Below are 21,796 nucleotides of genomic sequence, written 5' to 3'. Positions count from 1 at the left end.
TAATTAAATAAATCCCAAAATCATTAAATAAATATTGTAGACGAGCATTTTTAAATACAAATTATATAAAGCAAAATTTAGTGCATTTTCCTGGACCCTAGAAAGCAAAGTTAAGATTTTCTAAAAATCAAAACAAAGTTTTTCTACCTAACACTAGGTGACGCTGAAAGATAAAAACATCAATACCTTTGGGTTCCGTTGATTTCGCACTCCATCGTCGATAGATGTCACTATAAGTGAGATTCACATCACAAAGAAAAAGGTCAGAAAAGTCAGAACTTAACTGAAACTTCAACTTTTTTATTATTAACTGATTTTTCCGAATCTTTTTCTTTCAAATGAATTTCAGTGACCGTATTACTTAGAATCGTAATAAAGTTTAGCACAAATTGCAAGAAGAATGTTTTGTATTGTTAAGTTCATTACTTATCCCCACCACGGCTACAATTTGAAATGGCGCGAGCGAGCGATCGCTAGTCTCGTGTTTCCCCTCGTCTCGGATAACGTTCGTCGTCGTTCAGTGTCATATTCGTGTCCTCGTGTTGTTTGAATTACTTTTACTTCGTGACATGTTTTAAATTCCCTCAAACAAGTGCTTCATAATAAAGTTTACAACAAAAAATGTGTTATACAAAAGTTTTTTAAACAAATAACGTCAAACTAAACGACAATATGGGTTCGAAAATCGAATACGTTGATTCGTCACATTTGTACGCTACAAACTACGTCCGTAATTCGAAAGCTATAGGTGTGCTTTGGGCTATATTCACGATTTGCTATGCGATTATCAGCGTTGTTGCTTTCGTGACACCAGAATGGATTGGAGATTTAGAAACGGAATATCCGAGGAAGTTTGGTCTGTGGCAGATTTGCAGAGCCGATGAAGCTGTAGAAGATTGCAAAGGGAGATTAGATGATTTCTTCTCAATTAATGGATTGGTTTTTAAGATTGCGACTGTGTTAGTTGGGTTAGCAGTCGCCTTGGCACTGTTTACTATATGCGCGATGTTATTATTTTTCTTCTGCCAATCGACAACCGTCTTCCACATCTGCGGATGGCTACAGCTGTTATCTGGTGAGTACTTTCACCGCTTTTTAAGTGAAAGAAAAAAAAATTACAAAGGTAAATACAACAAAGCCACGATAACAAGAAACAATTGGAAACTTATTACACCTTACAGTGACCCCAAAACAATTTTGTATTATGTCTGATAAAAGGTTTGTTGTATTTTATAGTGAATGTTGAATCTACATCTTTGTGATTTATTGGCCTTATTTATTAAACGATTATTTTGTTTAACTATAAACACACAGCCCTGTCTACATTTACATTGTTCTAAGTCTGTATAAACCTTTGTGTCGCATATAAATACTTTTTTATAACTTAAAATTAATAAAAACATTAACATAATGACATTTAGTACATATTTCCTTTACGATGAGGTCACAAAATAATTTATTCATTAGTCATCATGCAAACATCAAATGTCATGTCAGAAAGCCTGCAGTTGCAGTTTTTGGTCACACAAGTACTGTGAGATTTTACTGTACGTAATGTAAACATAAATATGCATTCAAATAAGTTTTAACTGTGTGTCTGTGTTGCTGTTACCGACAAAACGAATATTCCGCCAGTTTGCAATTCATATCGAACGAATCTCATTCACAAATTGAGTTCTTTTTTATGGGTAATAAATATTCGGAAATGAACCATTACAAATTATCGAACTATAGCCAACCATTAGATCAATATTCAATTTCTTGCGTGTTTACGATTTGCCTAGATCCACAATTTGCCGGTGACATTACTATGCATGTGTTAACATCCGGCTCGATGGCAGGTGTGGCTCACAGCGCAGGATTCCTTGCCCCTACCGCCTACTTAAAAAAAAAAACAACCTGTCAGTTCGCTTAGACCGGGAAACGGAAATTAGAGTGAAACGTTAAATAGTAAACTATTTTCACTTTTAATGAAATAAGATGTGAATGTGACGTAAAATGATGTTTTGAATTAAAGACAGATTCTTTGGACAATTATACTAATTTTACTAATATTATAAATGCGAAAGTTTTGTATGGATGTATGTTTGTTCGAAGGTGTTTCCGGAACAGCTTAAAAGATTTCTATGAAATCTGGCATGGATGTAGAACATAATCTGGATGAACACATCGATTACTAATTAAGTTTTCATAATTCCGCGCGGACGGAGTCGCGGGCAACAGCTAGTTTTACATACAGTGAAACAATATTATCTGAGCCGGTAAAGGAGACACTGCTATCGCGTTTAGTTCTGTCAGAAAACATCCAAACCTTACATTTACAGTACAACAAGAATCTTTGACATTGACAGAGTGGCGCTTAGTGAGCTGTCATCACTTAGTTTGACATATGTCCACCGGGTCAGATAATTAAATCGGTCTATTAGTCGCTATAATGACCTAGCATTCACAAGATTGAATATTGAATGAATGATTTTGTAACTTGTGTACACTCCTTTAAATACATCGAATAAACGGATAAGGAAAGTAATATTTAGCTGTGAGATACTGTGTCGAAACGTTGTCTACGCCCTGACTGCAAAACTCGTTTGACCGATAATAGCATTTTTACGAAACGTAATTAATTAACCGTTGGTTTCTGATCATTGACAAAACAGAAATAACCAATATTTTTTAAAAGGGGATTTTAGTCTCAGAAACCTACGGAGTAGCACATTAGCTTATTAATGTTTGAAGATATAAATATTTATTCAAAGGTTTTTATTTTTTATTAAAGACGCTATTTTTATCTTCAATAACACAACACAATAGGTGGAATTAAGTGTGGGTCGACCTTTAATTACATTAAAGATTAGAGATTACATATACGTCCTCAAGTACCGTCTGGTAACTTTATTCTTCCGGGCTTTATTTTTATAAGATGTTTTGCTACTTTTAAGTTATCTAACTAGAAGGTAAAATGTATTTAAATCTTTTATAAAATAAAGTTAAAAAGTACCTACATTTTATTATTACCACCAATAAATTTGCGATGAAATTCGCATTTTTATAACTAGCGGTAGTTGATTTCCCGCCATTTAGTTTGCATCACATGTTTTCATTTATTACGCACGAGTAACGGCCGGTGTAAACACAAGCTATGCGAAATGCTGACGGAGGCACCGCTATCCGGCCGGTAAAACTTCAGCTAACTGTTGCCACATGCACACGTGGATAACTGTGCCACCGCACATGGCAGATGGCAGCTGAGGAATGCCAAAGAAACCTTCATATATCCCGTTTCAATCCAACTCCCAAAACTAATAAACAGAGGAAGGTCAAATAACGGCTTATTTCACACCATTTAAGAAAATGTAGCGAAAGTATTCGCCAAAATAGCGAAGTGACCGTTGGCCACCGACTTCTTTATTTGCTGATGGGTTGGCTACCTTTAATCGACTGAGGACGAACAGAGAAAGCATATTTCCCCATCCTATACATCTGCACCTCAAACAAATTCACTTCTTATTTATAAGAAGGGATGCTTCTTATAAAAAAAAGAGTAGGCAGGGGAAGAGGACTAAAAGTAGGTCCTCGGAATCAACTCATCAGACGAAACGCGTAATTACTTCCACTTGTGTGGGTTTTCAATTATTTTAACTAGCGATTATGTGAAGATTAAATTATCATGAACAATTGAAACCCATAATAATGCTGTATTCATCAGATTGTACAAACAACACGAAGGACATAACCGTGCGTTTCCACTGTGGAAATACATGCTCATAAACATGTGGTATTTTTTTTTAAATTGTGAAAAACACAAAGGTAATAATATATTTTTAAACGTATGTTTCCATAATTAAATTCAACTACTATAGAAAGCTACGAGCTGCTTCACAAATTAGCATATCTAATATAATTGATACTGGCAACAATGTCGAACAATACTCTTGATTCTTTAAAAAATAACTTACAACAGCCTCGTTGTATTAGTCCTAGTATTAAAAATATACTTTCAGTAAATAACACGTGAAAATTAACGAAGAATTTTTATCAATATAAATTTAATAACAGATGTTTGAAATTTTTTTTAGTTGAAATAAACCTAGTCTGATTTTAATTTTCTTTGTAGTCATAATTTAAATCTTTAAAATAATTTTCTGTAAAATTGTGTTTTATTTTATGAAAGTAAAAGTTCATAAAAGCGGCGAAGTCGTTCTATATTGTTACTATGACGAAACACCAGTGACAACTTTCAAACTATTAAAGTAAATCGTTTATTGTGGTCATAATGGTGGTAACATTAAGACAAATGATCGCCTAACGGTCACTGAATCCTATATATGTAACAATAGCTTTCTCCTCTTTTGCACAACACATTATTATGTTTTTTTTTCTACTCATATGCCTACTAGGAGTCGCCCACGACTCTGTGCGAAATTATAAGAAAACACAATAAGTAGCCTATGTGTTCGCCAAGTTACGTTCTACATCTGTTTCAAATTTCATCAAGATCCGTTGAGCCGTTCCGGAGATCCATCCATTTAAACATTCGCATTTATAATATTAGTAAGAAGCAACAATCCTTAGGTCAGAACTATTTTCAAGATTTTTGTTTTTTACCCTACTGACAAGACGGTTATGTTTTTCGCGGGTATTTAAGTATTTAAGGTTTTTGTACACTAAGTTGTCTAAACCATTCTCGCATACATCGTCTACATTCCAGTGAAATTCCAGTCAAAATCGGTCCAGTCGTTTCGGAGATTAGCCGAAACAAACGCGAACTTACATAAAATTCGCTATAAATATTTTTTTGTCGATATCACATACAGATACTCCAATTTTATTCATTGTATATATGTATAGCGTTACAGTAAAAATGCAGCGACATTTACCAGTACAAGCGAATTCAAGGATACCAATATCGTCGTGCATTGGCTAACGTTATGTCTCCCTTCACCGCTTGCCTAGAGGCAAATTATATTGCATGTATCTGGTATTTTTTAATAATACCAGTTTTATATTTGTAAATCCATTGCCGTGACATTTGTTTATATATATTGTTATCTCTGTTTTTTCAAAGAGTATGAAAGAGATGGTAATATTTGATAATACAATTATCACTGCAATGGAATTCTACGGTAAGGATGTTTTATAAGGTCGTGTCGTACAAATATGCCAGGGCGGAGAGCAGAGCAGATTGTTATCGCAAATCAAATTGAACTTTACATATGATTGAAACAAGGTTTATTTTTACTTTTCACGTCTTTTTATGCTTGCTTTTAATATAAAAGACGTGCAAAGTAAAATTAAACTTTCTTTCGATCGTATAAAGCTCACTTTGATTTGCAAAGTAAAGAAGCCTTTTTATTTAATGTCCTGAAGCTTAATTATACAATGTTTCAAATAATTATGAAATCAAAAACATTATAATTTACTACAATGACGGATACTATTTTATTTTGTTTAGGAGAAGCCTTTTATAGAAATAGTGTTAAACGTATTTTTTTGCAATTTTTTTGATGTTCTCAAGCAGTCTTTTTTTCTATTTGTTAATCTAAATATTTTTATCTAAAGATCTGTTGATCTTTTGATAAAAATATTTATTTATTTTAAATAGCATAAGTACTGTGTGATATCAATAGGGTATATGTATGTCTGAGTGAAGGCTGCGGCCACTTTCTAAGTGGGTGACGCCGCGTGACAAACTAGTTTTGTATCCGCAGAAAGTTTAACGGTATTCGAACTTATTTAACAAAAGGGAATTTTTAATTTTTATCAGGATTTCTGGATGCGATATTTTCTTTTTTGATTTTTTTTTGTGCAGTTGAAGCCCAAAAAACATGTTGCCAAAACAATGAAACCTCCTTTCTATTTAAAAAAAATAGAAAAAATGTTTCACGATTTCGACATTATTTTACTTGTCAGAATGACAGTTTAAATTATTTTAATATTTTGATCAATGATTTTACATTATTTGTAATTTTTACTACAATTTTTTCTTAAGACATGGAAACATTGACTACTTTTCCGGAGAAAAATAAATGCCCTAAAGTATGCACGGACATAGGTGCATTTAAAAAAGCCGAGAAAAGTCCGGAACAAGTCAAAGAAGAGATAAAAGAGGCCGAAGATGCTAAAGCAAAAGCCGCTGAAGATCAAAAAGGAGGTGTCGACGAGGGCAAGGAGACTGAGCAACTGGAACCTAAGCCCGGTGCGGAACATTACTTCGAAATCAAACCTGGTCCCGATGGTAAAGTTGACTGGACTCCACTCGCGGGCATGACGGGCACCAGACCTAAAGTCAATAAATACTCCATAAGTCGTTACTCTCTAAACGAATGGCGGCATCACAACGAAAGCGTATTAGACCCGTCAGTAATCACTGAATCGAACATAATCGATTATAATGCGAAGACGGCCATGATGCAAGCGTTTGGTACCGTAGATAAACAACAGAACGACAACAACGAAAGACTGAAACAAAAAGCTAAAGATTTGTACAGATGGAAAGTCGAAGTCGAAAGAGCTTGTAAAGCGATTACAGAAGAAGTGGAACTGTTAGAGATTGAAAGACAACGTCTTAAAGGTGCTTCCAGAGTTCTAATGTTACCGGAATCTATATCTCGTGAGTGCTTGGACTTACGTTCGAACCGGTACGAACCAGATCTGGTTTCCGACTTGGCCGAGCAGGAACTGATAAAAGAAATGAACCTCGTCAGCGAAGTAAGAGCTACTCTTAAAAGTACACTCGAAAAAATTGAAGAACAGATGTTGATTAATAAGGCCGCTAAACATAGGATCGAATACGACTGGTGCGATAAAAGTATGGCCTATGATACAGAGACATTGAATATAGGACTCAACACTAAGACGAATACTATACTGTTTAAACCAGGCTCCACTAGATTTGGGGAGTTTTCAGCACCGTTGGAATATTGGGAATACTTTTGTCGGGAAAATGTGCAAAACTGTGAGGCCGCGAGACAGAAATCTGCAGACTTACGAGGCAGCTTGAACGCAATATTAGTTAACGGGGGCAGAAAGTTAAGAACACAAGCTGATAAGACTGATATAATTTTAGCAGAGACTGTCGCGATAACGCAAGAACTATGCACCAAATTAGAAGAAACTTTGAGAAATACCCTACAGAAGATCGCGGACATGGAATCATTGATAGGTGAACTTCAGAACTCTATTCGTAAGATGGATGCCGCTATGAAGTTGGCACAAACACGACTTGATAATCGTAACACATTTAGATGTCATGGTGAAAGTGTTAGAGATCAGCCGCATCTAGGTTTGATAGAAGAAGTTAAGAAGATACACGAGACGGTGACTTCTCTTCTCGGGCAGCTGAAGAAAGCAGAGAAAGTGAGAAAAGAGTTATGTGAGAAGAGAATAGCATTAGAAAAAGACATTGCATCGAAGAGGAAGACGTTGAATATTGATAGGGACAGATGCGGTATGGTGCGCTCCCATTATCCATCTGCTTTAGAATTGGCTGGATATTAATAAAACTACCGTTTTTCTTTGACTGAATAAATTTAATATTACTCTTACTTTTCTTATTTATATTCACAAAATTACATAAAAACTGTTTAGTTTCTGACATAAGTATGATTTTTCATATGGATATATACTAATACAAATAGAAGATTTTAAAATATCTATCTACTATGCAAATAATATTAATCTGTGTCAACTTACGTATCTGTCACTTCCTTAATATACTTCCTATGTATCACCGTTTTAAATGATCTTAAATCAGGTATTAATGTCAATAATAAAACTTTAACGTTTCCTAGATGTTATGAAACAATTTGAAAATTTGTCGGAGAGTGAAAGGTGACTAATGTACGAGTATCTTACATTTAGTTCGTATAGTGCAAAGGAGGCACTTAACACTGACGGAAAAGGTTAAGTGGTCGCTACTTAAGTGGATTATTGAAATGTTAAAATGATATTGGTATTTGCGTCTTGAATATTGGAGACCTTAAGGTGTATTTCCACTGGCGCTACACCTGAATTACAACAATAATGCCATCTCTATCGTTCAACAACGCTTCTGACTCGTACCTAGTAATTTGGTAAGATGTATCATTACAATGTAGATGTTAGAAATCCCACGGTTACTTGATACAGTTTTATAGTCTCAGAGCTAATAGGACACTGACATTCATGGTAAAAAGATGCTAGTTAAGATAAGACTACGCTTCTCAACTCTTGGCTCTTGAAATTATCAGGTGTGTCTTGTGTTGATTGTGCGTTTAACAATGTAATATTGTTTCCAAATATTTCTTATTTCACTAGAAAACGCACGGTTTAACGAACACAATTTTTAGCCAGAATGATAAGGGAACAGCTAAGAGGTTTTATATACTTGCAAAATGCGACGACGATAAAAATATTTACGACAACTTTCATACTTTTTCATAATGTCATTTTTATCATAAAATGACATTATTTTTGTTATATTAATATTTATTTATTTACCATATTAATAATATTTTTCATTTAAAATTTCAACATAATGAGTTTTAATACAAACATGACGTGTCCAGACATATGCCCCACTTCAGGAACTGACCGGCTTCCGGAATCGAAGTCGGAAAATAGTAACCAAGATGGAGTTCCTACATCGGTGTGTTCCCCTTACAGACCGGGCTGCATACAGCCTCCGGAACCAAAGGTATATCCTCCTAATGCGCCTCCTAGGTACCTCCCACAACCGACCGATACCACGAGTGGGGACTTTCTCGGTATGGGTTCCATAGACCCATGGGCGGCGGGACATTTAGACTGGACCCCTCAGTCAGGCATCACGGGAGTCAGACCTGTCGTCGACAAATACTCCATGACCAGATACAGCACCAGAGATTGGAGACTAAATAATGAATCCGTCCTCACACCAAGATCGATCGACAAAGCAAAATTATTCGAAACCAACACCAAAAAACAACTAGCTGAAACCTTTGAAGAAATGGATAAAAAGTTGAATAATTCGAATAACGAATTGGACAAAAGAATTAAGGAGTGCGAAGATTGGAAAGCAAAGGTCGAAAAGACTCTAGAAGCTATTACCGATGAGATTAATATTTTAGATGAGAACAGAGCGCGGTTGAAAGGAGCTTGTAGAATTTTAATGTTGCCTGAAGCGATATCAAGAGAATGTCTTGAGCTTCGCACTCAGAGATACGAACCAGATCTAGTGAGAGACGACGCTGAACAGGAACTTATGAGAGAGGTGGCTATAGTTGGAGAAATTCGAAGAGTATTCATGAATACTTTAGCTAAAGTGGAGGAACAAATGGCCATGAACAAAGCCGCTAAAGCCACCATCGAAACCGACTGGAACGATAAAGTTGTTTGCTTGAAATTAGATAAAGAGAATTTTAACTGGACAGTAGATTCTAATTTAATATTATATCACCCAGCAGTTGTGAGGTGGCCTGAGAATGCATGTACTTTGGAATACTGGAAGCATTATTGCGCTGAGAGTATTAGGAACTGTGAAGAGGTGAGAAAGAAATCTGAAGATTTACGCGGAGATTTGATGACTGCTATTATCAAAGGCAGCCAGGACATGAAGCTCCAAGCAGACAGAACCAACGCCGCCTTTGGAGAGACTATAGCAGCTACGGAAGGGATGTGCGAACATCTGGAGGAAAACTTGAAGAACAACCTGCAAACTATAGCAGATTTGGAGAGTTTGATTGCGAATTTGGTTGCGACTTTAAGTAATATGAATGATAGAAACAAATTGGTGACGTCACGACTGCAGGCGAGGAATTACGACAGATGTAACGTTGAAAATTGTAGGGATAATGCACAGTACGCGCTGATGGCGGAGGCTAAGTATGTTAAAGAGGCATCGCAGAAGTTTAGTAACAAATTGAGAGAGGCAGAGTCTGTGCGAGCAGACCTGATGATATACCGTGGAATCTTGGAAAAGGAAATTGCTTGCAAAAGGAAGAGCCTTTACATAGACAAGGATAGATGCAGTAGGATCCGCGCTCACATGCCAACACCTGAAGAATTTGCCGCGGGATGAAATTGTAATAGTTTTTATTAAAAACCGAATTGAATTATAATTTCGTAAAAAAAAACTGATCTTATTAATGTATCTAGCGTGAATCGAAAAAATAATTAACTGAAATCAATATTCGATCCCTGTTGAGATCGCGCTCTGAATAAATCTTGTTTTTCAATTGCTATTACGATATTCAAATAGATTAAACTAATTAATTCGAAATCTATCCCAAAACATTGGAATATTTCGACCGTAACTAAACAAAATGATTAAATCTTAAAGCAAATGTATTATCTAACATTCTATTACGAAAACGATCGACAAATAGTAGAAATAAAATGTACTCGCGGAGATTTGAGTTGCAACACATTCCCAACTGATGACCCAATGCGTGATAAAGTTCTTTTACTAAACAATGCTGATGTTAGATTGTGGTGAGAGAATATCTTACCTAATACAAAGCTTTTGACTTCTAAGGCTTACAATTCGAAAACTAATATCGTATCAATGGTCTTAAAATAGTCGACGCAGCGTGGACAGGGCTCCCGCAAGATGGACCGATGATCTGGTCAAGGTTGCGGGAGTATCCTGGATGCGGGTTGCACAGGACCGATCATTGTGGCGATCTTTGGGGGAGGCCTATGCCCAGCATTGGGCGTTACGAGGCTGGATGGATGGATGGACTTAATATAGTCTAATAATTGTATAATTACATAGTTGTGTAACAAACATAAGTGCTTAGAATTCAATGAGTAAGATCTAAGTTCAGCTTATTTACTATTTATATTTCTAAGAAGTATGTTTTTTAATATATCATGAACGTTATGCCTCATACATGCTGGCATACAACTGGCATAAAGTAAATTAAGTGACGCCAGTTGACCCATACAGTTCATGCCAGTCCAGCACTACTGTCCTACTGTACTGGTCTTATGTAAACCAGACACTAAGGAACCATCGATAACTTCATTAGAGCTAATGATTCGTTCTTAGAAAGTTGCATTTTAAACGCATATTACTTGTTTGTTTTTTTAAATTCCGGTGTAACTAAAATTGTAATAAATTCAGGATGTGTTGCAACTACACGGGAAGGTAAATGTTGAAATGTTTCAAGTTACAATTCAATGAACATGCGTGAAAAAAGTTAGTTAAAAATAATCTTACTATCTTACTAATATTATAAATGCGAATGTTTAGATGGATGGATGTTTGTTTGAAGGTATCTCCAGAACAGCTTAACGGATCTTGATGAAATTTGGCATAGATATAAATCATAGCTTGGAAGAACAAATAGACTACTTATTATGTTTATTTTTTACTTCCACGCGGACGAAGTCGCGGGCGACAGCTAGTACATCAATGTTTCGCTTTTGATCTATCTTATTAATATTATAAACTAGCTTTTACCCGCGACTTCGTCCGCGCGGAATAAAAAAAAAAGCACACAAGATAAAAAGTTCCTATGTCCATCTCCTAGTTCTAAGCTACCTCCCCATCAATTTTCAGCTAAATCAGTTCGACCTATCTTGAGTTATATTAGGTCCTTACATATGAAATTGGCGTTTTTCGTACTGGCCACTTTAATCACGAATTTCTCCTCTTTGGTAAGGAATTCCAAATTCAAATTTGTACAGCTATAGACTCATGTATTTGTGGTTCTATGACCGTCATTCATTTGTTTTTTTTCTTCTGTTTTTTTCTGTTTGCGTCACTCATTTTACAAAATGGAAAACTTAAAATATCGCATTATTTACGAGTACGAGTTCCGCCGTGGCACTAGTGCTGCGGAAACGACTCGAAGGGTGAATGATGTGTATGGCGGTCGTGTTGCAAAAGAAAACACAGTTCGTTTTTGGTTCCAACGTTTTCGTTCTGGAAATTTCGATCTGCAGAACAAGCCCCGTGGACGGCCTGAGACTCAAGTTGATAATGAAGAGTTGAAGGCTATTGTGGAAGCGGATCCATCGCAAACCACGTCCGAATTAGCTGCAGGCTGCGATGTTAGTGATAAAACTGTTTTAATTCACTTGAAGCAAATTGGGAAGATTAAAAAGCTTGAAAGGTGGGTACCTCACGAATTGACTGAAGCAAACCGGCAAACGCGCGTCGACTGTTGTGTTACATTACTAAACCGGCACAATGATGAAGGTATTTTAAACCGAATCATTACCTGTGATGAAAAATGGGTTCTTTACGATAATCGGAAGCGCTCAGCGCAATGGTTGGATCCTGGCCAGCCAGCCAAATCCTGCCCCAAGCGAAAATTAACCCCAAAAAAGTTACTTGTAAGCGTTTGGTGGACTAGTGCCGGTATTGTTAATTACAGTTTTCTCAAATCTGGCCAGACTATTACGGCTTATGTCTATTGTCAGCAATTGCAAACCATGATGGAAAAGCTAGCGGCTAAACAACCTAGGCTGGTCAATCGCTCCACGCCACTGCTGCTTCACGACAACGCTAGACCACACACTGCGCAACAGACGGCTACTAAATTAGAAGAGCTTCAATTGGAAAGTGTAAGACATCCTCCGTACTCCCCGGACCTTGCTCCAACAGATTACCATTTTTTTCGAAATTTGGATAACTTCTTGCAAGGGAAAAAATTCAACTCCGATGGGGCAGTCCAAATCGCCTTCAAAGATTTTATTGATTCCCGTCCGACTGGTTTTTTTAGTAAAGGGATCAATGAACTACCTATGAGATGGCAAAAGTGCATAGAAAATAATGGTTCATACTTTGATTAATTAAATATATTATATTAAAAATATTCGACTTTTTGTTCCTCCCATACAAAACGCCAATTTCATATGTAAGGACCTATTAAATAGTGTAACTAACACGACTTTCTTTTATGATTCAAAATAAATTTGGTTTGTTACAAGATATCTCCTGCACGGTTGTATGGATCTCGATGAAATTTACTAGATAAAACTACAGACTAGATAAAGATACTACTTAAAATAGATTTAGGGCACAACTTACTCTCTTTTATTCATATAATTAATAACTCCACAACTGTGGAACACATTGAATAATTTGGCAGAGATATAGAACATATCGAACACATGAAACTCTTGACTCTTTTTTAATTCTCTGCAGACGAAGTCGTGGACTAAAGCTAGTAAGTGTACAGTTAAATACATAAATATAATTTCATATTGAAGTAGCAAAGTATTAAAATGATCTCAGGTTATGATAAAATTATGCAGATGATAAATTTCTTATTGTACGTGCCTCTGAATTAATACATGAATTGTAATAACTAACATATCACGTTGTGACAGTGATAGCGCGTGAACTATCATTGTCACGTAACGTGCTCACAAAATTGGATTATTGCTTCAGTGCTTAATCTTTCTAATATTATAAACTAGCTTTTACCCGCGACTCCGTCCGCGTGGAATAAAAAAAATGCACACAAGATAAAAAAAAATCCTATGTCCGTCTCCTAGTTCTAAACTACCTCCCCATCAATTTTCAGCTAAATCAGTTCAACCGATCTTGAATTATAAATAGTGTAACTAACACGACTTTCTTTTATATATATCGAGGAGTGAAAGGCTATTTGTTTTAAGCGACATTTTTTGCGATATTTACATATATATAGAAAAATTCCCTGATTCTGAATATATACAGGGTGTCCGGTAATGAATGGATAACCTTGAAATGTCTTATAGTACAACTTATGGCCGTTCTGAAAAAAATACGAAACATAATTTATCACAAGTAGTACCTTTGATATATTTTTTTTAAAGAAAAGTCGATTTTTTTCTATCTTATTTTACTGTCTTGAACACTATGACCAAAATTGAATGATTTCTATTGATTTTTTGTTGTTTTATTATTATACACTAACTGTGCTAATAGATAAAAAGTAAACAGTGTGAATAGCTTTTGCAGTTTTTATTTTAAAAAATTCGCAAATTAATTTATTTCTGAAAAACATGCATAAAATATTATTTAAGCGAACTTCAAACCTCTTGGGTACGAAAAAAATGTATGAATGTATGGGTGGCCAATAATTTTAAAATAATGTCGGTTTCATGTAGATTTTATAAGGGTATAATTCATAAATGTATCTTCCATAAATAGTGACTTTTTGCCATTAATGTAGAAAAGGAGAAAATTTGACTAAGTAACAAAATTTGTAATATGGGAACATTTTTTAAATTGAATTGTTACTGATCATTAGGTATTAATGAAAACACATCAGAAGTTGATCATACATGAAAACAGCTATTTTTAAAGAAATTGAAAACAAATTAAGTATTAGAAATTAACTTATTTAAATGTAAAAAAATAACCAATTTTAATGTAAAAATGGTTACTTTACTAGCTTGAAATGGGTCGTGTGACCTTCATTTTTTTATATCATAAGTTGGCAAACGAGCAAACGGCCACCTGGATTCACCACAATAGCGAGGCGACCGTTGCCCATAGACATCCGCAAATGCAGATGCGTTGCGTACCTTTAATCAACGGAGAAGAGGTCCCACAGTAAGAGGACATTTCTCTTCCCTATGCGTCCCCTCCTCCATCAAATCCACTTTCCCTTCCCATCCTTTCCTAATAAAAAAGGGCGGGAAAGGAAAGAGGACTAAAATTAGGCCTCCGGTACCACATTCATCAAACGAAACGCGGAATTGCTTCCACTTTACGCCTGTCTTCTGTGTGGTCGTGGTATTACACCGGTCGACCCGGCCAATTAGTGCACCCAACAAATATTGTTGTTGCGGGATCTACCACTGTTAATTGTGTTTGTTAAAACTGTTTGTTCATATTTACTACCTGCTGTCTTTTGTGTTATATTAGACAAAGACGGGTCTGAATTGAGTAAGCGGGAGAGAAAAGAGCTAAATGTAAATTTTGTGGCTCCCACGTTCACCGGATCTAAATCCATTGGTTTTTTCTTATTGGGGCTTTCTGAAAGAGGAAGTATACTGTAGCCTGTGCAGTCTTTGGACGAACTGCGCAGTCGTGTCCGAGCAGCCGCATCAAAAATATGCGAGCGACGGTACACAACACTGCTCAGAAGATCATTTATTCAAAGATTTAGGGCATGCATAAGAGTGGGAGGCAAACAATTTGAACATTTTTTGTAAACTAATGAAAAATAAAATAAATATTTTAATTTTAAATGTTGTTTTTTATTAATTCTAATGATCAGTGACAATTCAATTTAAAAAATGTTCCCATATTACAAATTTTGTTACTTAGTCTAATTTTCTCCTTTTCTACATTAATGGCAATAAGTCACTATTTATGGAAGATACATTTATGAATTATACCATTATAAAATCTACATGAAACCGACATTATTTTAAAATTATTGGCCACCCATACATTCATACATTTTTTTCATACCCAAGAGGTTTGAACTTCGCTTAAATAATATTTTATGCATGTTTTTCAGAAATAAATTAATTTGCGAATTTTTTAAAATAAAAACTGCAAAAGCTATTCACACTGTTTACTTTTTATCTATTAGCACAGTTAGTGTATAATAATAAAACAACAAAAAATCAATAGAAATCATTCAATTTTGGTCATAGTGTTCAAGACAGTAAAATAAGATAGAAAAAAATCGACTTTTCTTTAAAAAAAATATATCAAAGGTACTACTTGTGATAAATTATGTTTCGTATTTTTTTCAGAACGGCCATAAGTTGTACTATAAGACATTTCAAGGTTATCCATTCATTACCGGACACCCTGTATATAAGTCAATATCGCAAAAAATGTCGCTTAAAACAAATAGCCTTTCACCCCTCGATATAGATAGATGCGAATGTTTAGATGGATGTTTATTTGAAGGTATCTCCAAAAGTACTCAACGGATCTCGATGAAATTTGGCATAGATGTAGAGCATAATCTGGAAGAACACAGGCTACTAATTAAGTTTTTTTAATCGGCGCGGACGGAGTCACGGGCTACAGCTAGTCTTTAATAAATAGTAAATTATTATCATTACATAGAAAGGTTTCATATTTGAGTATTTAGCTTATTGTTAAAGTATGAATTGATATAAGTTTTAGCCAAATATTTGTACAAAATTATTTTTTTCTTGCTCATTACTTAAAACAATAAAATCTTCGCCTAAAATCTAACAGAGATGTTGATAAATTATAAACATTACATAATAAGTCCCTTCTATTAAAAAAAATATTAGACAATTTTAGAAAGTAACTTACCTAACATTGTAAGATCTATATTGAGGGGCATAACGTAACACGGGTTTAAGCCGCATTTATATCGGCTTTGTTTATGATACTTGCAGATTCACATTAAACTTGTGCAATACCATTTATGTTTCTAAATATGTACCTAATTACATTTTTATCGCTTTAAATGATAGCAACATATTCAACTGCCTTGAGATCATAAGTTTGTAACTTAGATTATTATTAAAAGCAATCTGAGCATCGGTGGCTCAGATGTTAAGCACTTGACTTACAATCCGCAGGTCTTGGATTCGAATCCCGCCACGTACCAATGTGTTTTTCGATTTACATATGTACATTTATCTGACGTTCGTACGGTGAAGGAAAACATCGTAATACAACCCATACATATGTGTCAATTCCCGGGAGAAAAAGATTGCGCGTTCTGTCACGTTCCGTCTCCCAAAATGGCGAAAAGTGAATTGTGGAGCTTCATTTGGCCACACCAAATGAAGATCCGTGATCTCTGCCTACACCTCTGGGTTACAGGCGTGAGATGTGTTTTTTTAAAATCAATCTATTTCTATTTTATTCATCAGTTTTTCAGTTACCTGTCTCCGGCGACTTTAACAGCACCGAATTAGAAAATAATAACCTATAATATGCCGACGTGCATCGGCTATCTTTTCAGTCAAAATTGCTATAGCCGTTCTAAAGATTAACGACAGACAAAATACATCATCTGTACAAAATATGAACTTTTTACTTTTCTATATACCATACAGACATTCCAATTTAATAAATATGTATAAATTACGCTATATTCTATTTCTTTCTGAAATATACCGTTGTATTAAACTGTGAAGTCATTTGATGAACTTAAGTAAAAAGACCCACGCGTGAGAAGCGCCATCTATTGTTCTAAGTAACGGATAATTAACATTGTTCTTGCATAAAATCCGTTAGTTAACTGAACAACTCAACGTGTTAATATCCTACGTAAAAATATCTTTAGCTTTTTGTTGATCTTTATGTGTTTATAAATATGTCAGATTAGTTTTTTTTAATTAACCTTAAGAGTCCATAATCTCAAAACATATCGCCATCCCTGTCATTATCTTTGACATAACAGATATAACAATATGTTTTAAATGTAGATTTTGGTCTCAGAAACCTACAGTAATACGTTTGTACAGACAAGGGTTGATTTACAATAATTACTATTTAACTATTGAGTTTCCTGTAATAAAATAAACTTTGTTAACGTCACTTTCCCTCGCTTTTCTTCGATGGTAAAATGTAACTTTCCATGGCGTAGAAAATCATCACTTGTAACTAAACGTAACTGCGCCGTAGATTATAGTTTATTATTCTATATATAAATTATAGTAACCATAACTTTTAACAAGATTATAGATAACTAGCAGCCCTCGACACCGTTCGCGTGGAATTATAAGAGCTGAAAGGAAAAATGTCCCTTATCTTCGCAACACATTTTTAAGCTAAATTCAAAATCTACTAGTCTTCTTGTTATTTAAAAAAATGGGACTCATCTGCAAGCACTTCCTTTCGATTATAATATCAAAATCGGAACACCAGGGGCGGAGATTCGCAGTAACACACATAAAAAATACAGTTGAATTGATAACCTCCTTCTTTTTGAAGTCGGCTAAAAAGTACTTAATGACTAATCAAATTTTAGTAAGATTTGTTGAGTCGTTCTGGAGATAAGTTCTAACATCCGTCCATCTTCTTTGTAAGATCTATTTTTATTAACATTTCATGAACTTCATATAATTATTGAAAATGTTATATGTTAAATTTATTACTTTATAATAACAATTAGATTGAAAGGAATTGAAATGAAAATATTCTACAGATAAACAACTTTTATTTGACCAGAGTTTCATAACTGTAAAAAAAAAACTGAAAAGAAAATCCCTTTAATAAATACAAATGTGTGGTCACTCGTTCTCGATCGCTCGCCAGCAGTTTTCCCTTCAATTAGCAACGAAATTGAAACTGTAACAGCTTTCGTTAGTCGATGCGGAGTTCACGGACCGCTGGATAACAAACTTTCATACTTATCATGTATTTTCACTGTTAAACCGATACAGAAACATACTATTTATATCACTGTTTTACAAAACTCATCAGAAAATTGTAGTAAAATTTATAAAAAAGGTTGCAGTAAACTATATTTTATTGATAAAACCGTAAATTGCAAATGAGTCGCCTTCAATTGACAGAGGAATAGATAAGGAGTACAAGGATCTTTTACATCCAGACGTAATAATTCTTCTTTGTCTTCCCTTGTTAAAGTTAGAACCTTCTTTCGCTTGAATAGGGCAAGACAATTCCTGTTTTTTTGAGGCCATATTTGACTATTTGTGTGTCTATTCGACAACAGATGTCACTATTATTGCAACAGCTGTTTAATTAAGTTGTGTGTTTCTAGCGGCGTGTCTGGTGAGCGGCGTGGCGGTGTACCCGGCGGGCTGGTCGGAGCTGGCCGTGCAGGAGACTTGTGGACCAACCGCTGATCAGTACAACATCGGGCGGTGTCACGTGCGCTGGGCGTATCTACTGGCGGTGATAGGCGCGCTGGACGGCATCGTGCTGGCCGCGCTCGCCTTCATCCTCGCCACCAGACATCTAAAGTTACAGCCTGACACCGCCTACCCACCCCCCTCGCTGTACAAAGGTACGTTATGGTTTATAAGGCTAGCACGTTACGAAGCCGAAACAGAATCAAAGCGAAACCTACCTCGAAGTAAAATAAAGCAGAAATGTAATTAGAGTTTGCTTCCTATTAGAATCGTTCTCGAATTACAAACCTAGCTTGTATTTTTGGCTGGAGTTAACTAAATCAACGCTAAGTTTCTGGCTAAGTTCGCTTCATTTTCGTTTATAAGTCGATGTCTCCTACGTATACTATACTAAGCCACAATCCCCTGTTTTATATTTTTTAAATAAACTTGCTATTAAAATTTGATTTTCAACCATACTACAGTTTACATACGAGCCATATAAGTTGTACTACACACTACCCTCACTATCAAACTTGTACTCAGTTTCACAGTAATCAGGTCGTGACGAGTAAGCCGGACAACTCGTGTTACATTGCGCGTCCAGTTTCAAGGACTCGAGGTCATTTTGCTTATAAATATGTCATGTACATGTTAATATTAACAATACATGAAAGCATCGCATACTGTTTGATGTCTATACTTTGGTTCTCTGATATGTTAAAGAATATTTTGTTAACTCTTTGTCTTTAATGTAGGGATGGCGATTCTTTCCAAAAAAGATCGATTTTTAAATCGATTCGAATCGTAACCTGATAAATCGATTCATAAAAAAATCGAAGTCTAAAAAATCGATTTCTAAAAAATCGATTTTTTTTCAAATTTGTATTTACAATGTAAATATAAATCCATTTTATGAAAAACAAGAATGGTACCATAATAAATAATCTCTGGGATCTCTTATCAGTAAAATCAGGAAATTTTTAGTTCAGGGAATTCGATAATTACAATTATCTTTATTACCATATCAAAATATCAGATCACATATAAAAGAAGATATTTATTTTCTAAATGCATTTGTTAGATTAAAAATTTAAGAGAGTAGATAACATAGCTTATAGTTCCCAATGCTTCATATCTAAGCTTTTTAAAAACAACAATTTGTCAAGTCTACTGGGATCCAAGCGGTTCCGCTCATCACTTGCGATTGCCGGCAATCGAAAAAAGGCGCTCACAGGGAACAGATCCAGATCCTACGATACTCATAGGTATACATCACGGCTATTGAGTGAACATGGTGATAAATAGAGTTTTTTTGTTCTTGCCAATAAAGTATAGGATCATACTTTAGGTGCACAACTGCCTGTGATAAATAGTGTTTAAACTCTTCGTTTAAGCCTTGACTTTCCAGTGCAAGTGTATTACATGTAGAGAGTTGCTTTTTACAACTTATGAAAATCCCAAATTCCTTTTTCTAAATCAGTCCCTTCTATTACGTCAAATTCTTCACTATTATTTTGTGGAAGTTGTTGCTGTGATTGAATATCTAAAATTGAAGTATTTATTCTATTTATTGCTCGAGAACAGGCTACATGGTCAGAAAAATAAATATATTTTGGTATTATATGGTCAGTATATTACAACAATCAACCAATCAAAGCATATATATAAACAAATGAATAAATAATAACAAGACAAAACAATGACGCAATATCAATCAACCAAGTCAAAGATTACCAACGTAACTTTTTTTTTACTAAAGAGAAGCAACGAAAACTAAGCACACCGCCATCTCGCGAATTTTAAAGTAATTAAACCTTTAACTGGCAATGCCGTAATACATTCATATATTCATTACATTCAATACACACATTCAATACATTCAGCTAATTCTAAATATTTTTTTTACCATAAGAGAAAAAATCGAAAGTCGATTTTCAAGGGTAAAATATCGATTCACTGAATCGATTCAGTACGACATATCGATTTAAAAAATCGATTTATTTGGTCCGAGAAATCGATTCTTCGATTAATCGATTTGAGATCGCCATCCCTACTTTAATGCAGTCATATCTGTATCTCTTTATTGACAGCATTTGCTAGCAAAAGTAAACTTTTTAATAGTTAATATATGCAATAAAACAAATTTAAATTCAAAACAACTATTAAATAACATTTGTTCTTAGGATGTTTATGGAAAGTTATTTGTTATTCGAATTATTATTTTATAACATGTGTTTGGTGACGACGCGAACGAGGCCACTACGAGTGACCTCTTTGTGCTCATGAATATTAACACAGTCGCTCTCTGACACAGATAAATACATTCAAAAACAATTCAAATCTTTCCTGTACACAAATTACTGTAATATAAATATATCATTTTGAATTAATATTTATGAAATAATTTTAAGTTTAAATGGAGAAATTTGAAAAAGGAGTAAGAATGTTCATAATTGACTTTAACGCCATCTATTGTTAACAGGTGAAGTGAACAACGCATACGTAACAGACGCGCAGTCAGTGGCGGGATCGCGCAAGTCGCTGGCGCTGCAGCCAGTACTGCTGGTGCGGCCGCCGCCTGACCTCGACTCCTACAGCCACTACTCGCATCCCTCACACCACTCGCACCACTCCAGCCGGACACCGAGACCCAAACACGGATTGTACGCCAATGCTATGCACAACTATCAACTTTAATCTTAAATCTTGCTCATAGATGGCGCTTGAAAGTTACCACAACTACCAACTTGTTTGTGGTTAATGCTGCTCGTTCATAGATGGCGTTTTAAAATTGTGATTGTACATCTAAACAAAAGATGGCGCATTAACAAAATTTGTCTTTACTTTGGCAGTAGATGGCGTTCTACAATATTTCAAATGCAAATAGAATCTCAATTAGGAATTGTACTAGTGATGCAACGGATGTCTGTTTCCGTTTCCGCAAGTGCGGAAGTTCCGCGTGCTTTTCAACATCCGTTTCTGCTTCTGTTTCCGCAACTTTTATAACGGAGATAAAACGGAACTTTACGACGGCTGAGAGATCCAAATGCGCGGCGCGAGACGCGCAGTACGTGCGCGGCCTTTCGGC

General features: G+C 35.2%; 3 protein-coding genes across 3 annotated transcripts; all 3 read left to right on the top strand.

Moving 5' to 3' along the window:
- The first annotated feature begins 464 nt into the window (after nt 1-464).
- LOC106710600 (LHFPL tetraspan subfamily member 3 protein) lies at nt 465-21,540 on the top strand. The gene is made up of 3 exons (XM_014502695.2): nt 465-1,075; nt 18,636-18,881; nt 21,191-21,540. The coding sequence occupies exons 1-3, from the start codon at nt 673-675 to the stop codon at nt 21,403-21,405; spliced, it is 864 nt and encodes a 287-aa protein (XP_014358181.1). The 5' UTR covers nt 465-672; the 3' UTR covers nt 21,406-21,540.
- Nucleotides 5,942-7,497, top strand: LOC106710589 (tektin-4-like). Its single transcript, XM_014502684.2, has one exon. The coding sequence runs from the start codon at nt 5,992-5,994 to the stop codon at nt 7,495-7,497; it is 1,506 nt and encodes a 501-aa protein (XP_014358170.2). The 5' UTR covers nt 5,942-5,991.
- On the top strand, nt 8,496-10,044 carry LOC106710579 (tektin-4). The gene has a single exon (XM_014502674.2). The coding sequence runs from the start codon at nt 8,516-8,518 to the stop codon at nt 10,034-10,036; it is 1,521 nt and encodes a 506-aa protein (XP_014358160.2). The 5' UTR covers nt 8,496-8,515; the 3' UTR covers nt 10,037-10,044.
- Nucleotides 21,541-21,796: the final 256 nt, after the last annotated feature.

This window comes from Papilio machaon, chromosome 25, assembly GCF_912999745.1.
Source record: "Papilio machaon chromosome 25, ilPapMach1.1, whole genome shotgun sequence".
NCBI classification, from domain to species: domain Eukaryota; kingdom Metazoa; phylum Arthropoda; class Insecta; order Lepidoptera; family Papilionidae; genus Papilio; species Papilio machaon.
The sequence above is the reverse complement of the archived record's forward strand: the minus strand, read 5'-3'. Positions and strand labels throughout refer to the sequence as shown.